Consider the following 6,435-nt stretch of genomic DNA (forward strand, 5'->3'; position numbering starts at 1 on the left):
GCCAAGGGAGAGGGGCGGCACCTGCGGCAATTCAGGGGTGGCAGGTCCCTCACTCCCTCTAGGAGCAAAGGACCTGCCGCTGAACTGCCGACGCCGATCGCGGTTTTTTTTTTTGCTTGGGGCAGCAGAAATGCTGGAGCCGGCCCTGGATGCAGCGTAGGGGTTCCTGACCTGCTGTGCATCTGCTGGGAGCTCCAGACCCCACAGTGCCAGAGGCTGGGGTTTAAACACCTTCAAAAGGAGCTTTCACTCTCTCCTCATCCACACCGGTGCTGCATCCTGGGGCCCTCTAGCTACAGGGGCTGGCTGTGGTTCTCTCCCTACTGTGCTGAGTGCTGGTCAGAAGAAGGTGACTGGAGATCAGCATAGGGAACCATCTCCTCTTCCCCACAGTGCCCCCACACACACACATTCACAGGGCTCCCCAGGGGCCCAGGGGAAGACTGGGAGCTCCTGGGGGTTGGGTAAGGCACCACTGTGAGATGGTGTCCCAAGGCAGCTTTCGCACCATGTAGGCAGACCCCAATGCCATGTGTGTGGGGGCGTTCCACATACCCACGGCATCACCATTCTCACAGGCCCTGGGCTGGCTCTGAGTCCTGGGGGCTCTGAAGTCTTGACATGGCTAATTTCCTCTGTGCACCATTGTGAAATCACCAGCAGGGGGAGCCCGTTGGGTTGATAGGGTGACTTGGCCAGGCCTGGGTGCGATAACACTACAGAATGACCCATAGCAGAAAGCATTGCTCGGCAGAACCGAGAGTTCGCTGTGCGTGACAATCCCAAATTTCATCAGCCTGGAAATGATCCTACTATGGGGCCAGGACCTGCAGCAGGACCTGGCCCCAGCTCCAGGCATGAGCTAACACTGGTCCCACTGTGGAGTCTGCACATTGTGCTTAGCCCAGAGCAGGCCAGGAGCTGGTGAGCTGGATTGGGGGAGGCAGCAAAGTGCTGGCCTCTGGGGGGACTGGACTGAGTCAATAATCACCCTGTTCTGTTCATTCCCTCTGAAGCACTTGGAACTGGCCACTGCCAGAGGCAGGATACTGGGCTAGATGAACCATTGGGCTGACCCAGTATGGCCGTTCTTATAGGGTTTGAAGAGCTGAGCCCTGAGTTCATCCCAGGCTGAGAGAGGTCTGGAGAGGAGCGAGTATCCCAGAACTGGGCTGCTCACACCAGCTCACAGGCCCTCCACATGGCCCGCCCCATGCGGCATGTGGCCTGGCAGCAACACGGATACGAGATGATGCATGGCCTGGCACTGATTCTTTATGTAGCGGAGCCATGCGCTGGGCACTATGCTGTCCCTGGCTGGAGAACGGGAGACGAAGGGTACCACCATCCTGGCAACCAGAGAGGAGAGCCAGGGAGAGAACAGATGAGGAAAGGGAGTCTCCTGCCCTCTCTCAGACCACAAAGGGACCCCTGGGTGGGTTGGGGCAGGAGGCCTGTGCCCTGAGCCACTGCCTGAACTCTGGGAAGGAGGAAGCTGTAGACCCCTAGTTCCTGCCCCTCACTTCCTCTCCTGGCTCCTGCTCTGCAGGCTTTGGCAGGGGAACTGGAGGGCAGCCTGAGTAGCTGAGGGACCATGGCTGCACGCAATCTCCATCAGAAGGGGCAGGGCTCTCTGCCCCCAGATGCCTCTGGCCTGTCTGCAGGGAAAGGTGCCAGGCTGAGAGTTTATAGCCTGGGCAGGGCAAATGCCCCCGCCGAAAGCCCACCCCGCACCAATGGGCCTCAGAGAGCAGTACGGGGCCAGGGTTCCCTCTGCTGGGTTACCAAGAAGGGGCCAACAACCCAGCCTCGGCCAGTCCTGCTGCCTGCGCCCCCCTGCAGGAGAGCCCCGCTGGCCCGAGCCCCCCGCCCCGGTACTCACGGGCGCACTGCAGGCTCTTCCGGGGGCCTCCCCAGACGAAATCTCCACACAAGTCACACCAGGTCTGCTGGCCGCGGGTGCAGGGCCGGAAGGCGTGGCCCTCGCCCAGCTGGCCCGTCAGCCGGGGGTCGCTCTGCCCGCCCAGCAGGCGGATCTGCCGCACGCGGCTCAGGAGCTCGGGCACCTTGCCGGGCGTGATGCGTAGGGCGTTGGTGCGCTCCAGGCGCACGGGGCGCTCCGGGGTGCCCCGGGGCTCGCGAGTCAGGTCGATCCGCTTCTCCAGCTCTAGGTTCTTCAGCTCGATCATCTCCTGGGCTGTGGCCATGGCCCCGGCGGGGGAGCCCAGGGCAGAGCCCCTCCGGCGATGGCACTGGGGTGGGGGAAGCCTCAGCGCGAAGCCCGGCCTCCGGCCCTCCCTTCCTCCCTCTGTCTGCCTCGCTCCCCTTTTCAGCCCGCCCGGCTCTTTCCTCCCCGCCCCCTGGGTTTGAACGAGGCGCAAACTCCGCGCAGACACTGGCTGGGATCAAAGCGAAGGTCCCGCCGGCTCCTGGCTCTCCTCGGCCGGGGCACGTTGCCCCAGCATCGCTCAGCGTGGCCGCTTTGTGCTGGGGGGGGGGGTCCCGGATTCTCCTCCTTGTTCATCTCGCTCCGTCATACAGGCGGAAACACCCGCGCCCCCACCCCACAGCGGCTGGGTCTGCGAGCGCAGCAGCCCCGGCTGTACGCCCTGGGCTCCTGGAATTGCTGCCAGCGCCTCGGAGCGCCCGAGGAAGGAAGGACCGGGCGGGAGCGCGGGGCAGATTCACGCTGAAACCTTGTGGGCCGTGGGGAAAACTCTCCAGGCAAAGTGTGTGTGGGGGGGGAGACTTGCTGAGCGGAGAGCGCAGAAAATAACGCCGCGGGCAGCAGGAAAAGCGGTGCCCGGCTGCCCTGGTATCCCAGCGCGCCCCCGAGGCTGCAGTGGCAGGATCGGGCCCCCCGGCCCGGCTGGAGGTTCATTTCCTGCCGTTCCTAGAGCGATGCCCGCAGGCCTGCGCCCGGCGTCCGCACTGGGGAAGGGGTGAGAGCGGGCGGGGGCCCCTGAGAGAGAAACCCCGAGCTGCTTGGAGCCCTTCGGAAAGCTGGCTGAGGGGAGTGGGCTGGGCGCTGACTCTTAACCCTTTGTGGGGCAGGGTCCCTGCCGCCGGCCTGGGTCAGCCCCATAGAGGTGGTGTCCATGGGTACAGCAGAGGGGTCGGGGGCAGGACTGGTAGGTCTGGTGATTCCTGGTTGGGGGTGAGGGAGACTGTGGGTCCGTGGTTAGAGCAGGGCAGTAGGCGTCAGGGCTGGTGGGGTCTGTTACCATCTCTGGGCAGGAAAGGCTAGTGGTTAGCGCGGGGGTGGAGACTGGAAATCAGAACTCCTGTGCTGTTCCCAGGTGTGTGTGATCTAGAGGTTAGAGAAGGGGACTGGAAGTGTGGAGTCCTGGGTTCTGCTCCCAGCTCTGAGGGAGTGGGATCTAGTGGGTCGAGCAGGGAGCTGGAGACTCCTGGGTTCTGCTCCCGGCTCTGACACTAACCTAATGGGCAATCTGGTGCAAGTCATTTAACCGCTCTGTGACTCATTTTCCTCCCCCGTACTAGCCTTTACCTCCTATGGATGGGGTCTAATAACTAATGAATACAACCCTACAAAATGCCATGCTGAGCAGGGATGAAGGGGGGAGGTATTTCAGCGCCATTTGGGGCTAGGGGCTCTATTCCATGGTCCGTGAAACTGACCAGACTTCTCTGAAAAGCATCAAGCATGGACAAAGCCAAGTGACATGGCAGCACCAGAGCCTCGCTGAAGATTCGGCTCAAAGGCATAACCGGGTCCCAGAGGTGGCTCCAGGGGAAGTTATAATGTATAAACGACAAAGTAACAAGGTTGGGTTGATTGTCTATGGGGGCAGTTGGTTCTGAAGTGAATAGTGTCTACCCCTCAGTGCGGCCTAATGATGAGCACCCTGGACTGGGACACAGTATTCCCAACTCTGCCACTCTGTGCCTTAGTTTCCCCATCTGTAAAATGGGGATAAGGATATTGCCCTCCCTCGGACAGGGGAGAGCGATGGCTGACAAGTTCTGTGTATTGTTCTTCCCTTCCTCTAGTGGCTCTTCTCCTTGATCCCTGCTGCTGCTTGGTCTCAGCTGCTGGGGGGTTGGTACATCTTCTCGCTTTGATGTGTCACACAACCACTCCAATAAAGATCAACCTTATTCAAGAAGGAGTCTCTTTGTTACAAGGGCTGGGTGAGGCTCTGACAGGCGGTAAGGCAGGAGGGCCACAAATAAAGAAATCTACCCCAGTGCACTCTTCATAGGGCAAGGGGTGGTGCAGAAATCCACAGAGGGCAGCCAGTGAAAGCAGGGCATCCCATGTGGAGATTCACCTGGTCTCTGTGCCCAGACAGGGACAGAGATGCCAGTTAGTGCAGACATCTCCCCCTCCCCACCCGGTGCTTGTGCCCAGTGAGGGACGGAGATGCCACTCAGTGGAGACTTCCCCTGGTAGGTGAAGGCACTGCTGCTTCCAGTTTCCAGCACTGCAGGGTGAAGGCAGAGGCAGCCCTGGCTAATGGTGCCAGCATTGCCCTGGCATGCCGCTGAGGGGCAGAGCAGCTCGGCAGCCCCCAGGGCAGGGAGCAGAGTTAGAGCCAGACAAAAGTTATGTACAGATGCTTTAGCCTATTCCCAGTAAAGCCTCCAAGCAGGCAGAGGGCAGCATCCCTCCTGGCTGGAGGAGAGGGGGCAGGGCAAGGGGAAAGAGCAGGATGCCCTCACCCTGCTCTGACCCACTACCATCTTCCAGAGGAAAATGCCCCTGGCTAGCACAGGAAGCCCATAGCCTGAGCTAGGGAGCCCCTGGCTTTACCAAGTTCAATCCCAGCTTGTGGCAGCAGGACCCCCCTTCTTCTCCTCACCTGTACTGCAGAGCTAGGGAGTGGCCCTGGCCCTTTACTAGCTACCGTCTCCTGCCCCCTGCACTCCCCAATAGGATGCACTGCTGCAGCCTCCCTCCTCCGTACACTCATGCTGGAAGTTCGAACTGTCCACTCCAAGCCAAGAAGCTCCTTGGGAATTCAGCAGCTGGGCTCTCTGTGCCATCCCTCCCAGGCCACCTGAGGAAGACAGCTGGCCCCAGCCCAAGCAGGGAGCGTGCCTCAAAGAGTGGATGATATCCCAGTTTGGACAGGGTACTTCATGCCTGAGAAAAGCTGGAATGAAGCAGGCCACAAAGAGGAATAGGACCAGAGAGGTGACCTATCATCACTGAGGCCCAGCAAAGAGAGGAAACAGCAAAGCTGCATGTGGATAGAGGGAGCTGCCTTGGGAGGGGGCCCACCCCGTAAGGGGAGCTGGGCTTAGCCCCACTTTTAGCATGAAGATCAGCAGATTCTCCTGGGAGCCAGCAAATAGCTCAGCTGTGAGTTAGAGCTGTAGGAGGTTCCAGTCCCCATGTGACCCCGCGCAGGCAACCTATGGTGTGTCATCCCACAGAAGGGAACAGAGATGCCCACCTCAACTCCCAAGAAGACAGCCTCTGGAGTGAGTCCTGCAGGGAGTAGACTGGCCCTTGCAGAAGATCCAAGCTCAGGGGGGAAGGGGCATGTTTGACATACTGAACTTGGGTCCTTTTGAGGAAATAAAACAGGACTGGGCTCTGTGGCTGGCACATTCTTTGGTGCACGGGCTGGTGCAAGAGCTCATCAGCTTACACACAGCCCCTGGCATGATGGGTGGGATGTGGAGGATGTTTCCAGCTGCCCCTTCCTCTTGCCACCGGCCCAGTTAAGACAAACAACTTCCAGTGTCAGTGAGCTAGCCTGGAGTCCAGCACAGGCAGCTGCATCTCCTTGCCCTGCAGGCACTCCCAGAACTGATTGGATGGGGGGCGGGTGATTCATTCAGTCCAGGGCCCTGCTATAGACCAGTTTTTGGGGACAAGGACACTGATCCACTAGGACAGTGCTTCCCCACCTTCCTCACTCTGGCTGATGAGAGGGGGAAGAAGAGGACAGAGAGAAGCAGAGGAGGGAGAATTTGGCCCATAAAGTCACTCACTGAACATAAGTACCTCCAGCTGATCTGGGTGCTGGAATCTTATCCCCATCCCCAAACCCTGGTGCTGCTCCAGCTGCTGAGAGGTCAGGCTAGCTGCATCTCAAGTCCAGAACTTCTTGTTGCCGGTGGTCACCATGGCATCGCAGTACAAAAACAACAGTCAGCTGTAAAGACTGTCTGGTTTCAATGGAAAAAAATCAAGCCAGAGAGATGGGTGGACCCAGGCAAACCAGAGGAGAGCGTCCCAGGGGCACTGGTTGTGGGTTCTTGCTGGCACTAAAATAGAAATGAAGAGATCCAAAAATATCCCAGCGAGAGTCTAAAATCGCTCCCAGGAAGAGCCATTTCTGGGGCGAGAGTCCCAGGGAAAGGTTAACGTTTAGGAGGAGTTTAAAAGTCAGCACCAGTTCAGGAAGAACAAGAATAAAAGGCAATTTCCCTCTCTCTCCATGTGTTCTTGGCCTGATA

General features: G+C 59.2%; 1 protein-coding gene across 1 annotated transcript in view; it reads right to left on the minus strand.

The window, feature by feature from the left end:
• RASSF1 (Ras association domain family member 1) overlaps nucleotides 1-2,241 on the minus strand; it is a 29,927-nt gene extending 27,686 nt beyond the window's left edge. The window contains exon 1 of the mRNA XM_024193617.1: nucleotides 1,883-2,241. Within this exon, the coding sequence (XP_024049385.1) occupies nucleotides 1,883-2,207 (325 nt within the window). The 5' untranslated portion in view covers nucleotides 2,208-2,241. The remainder of the gene's footprint in view (nucleotides 1-1,882) is intronic.
• Nucleotides 2,242-6,435: the final 4,194 nt, after the last annotated feature.

This window comes from Terrapene carolina, unplaced genomic scaffold, assembly GCF_002925995.2.
Source record: "Terrapene carolina triunguis isolate 2854851 unplaced genomic scaffold, T_m_triunguis-2.0 Scaffold235, whole genome shotgun sequence".
NCBI classification, from domain to species: Eukaryota; Metazoa; Chordata; order Testudines; family Emydidae; genus Terrapene; species Terrapene triunguis.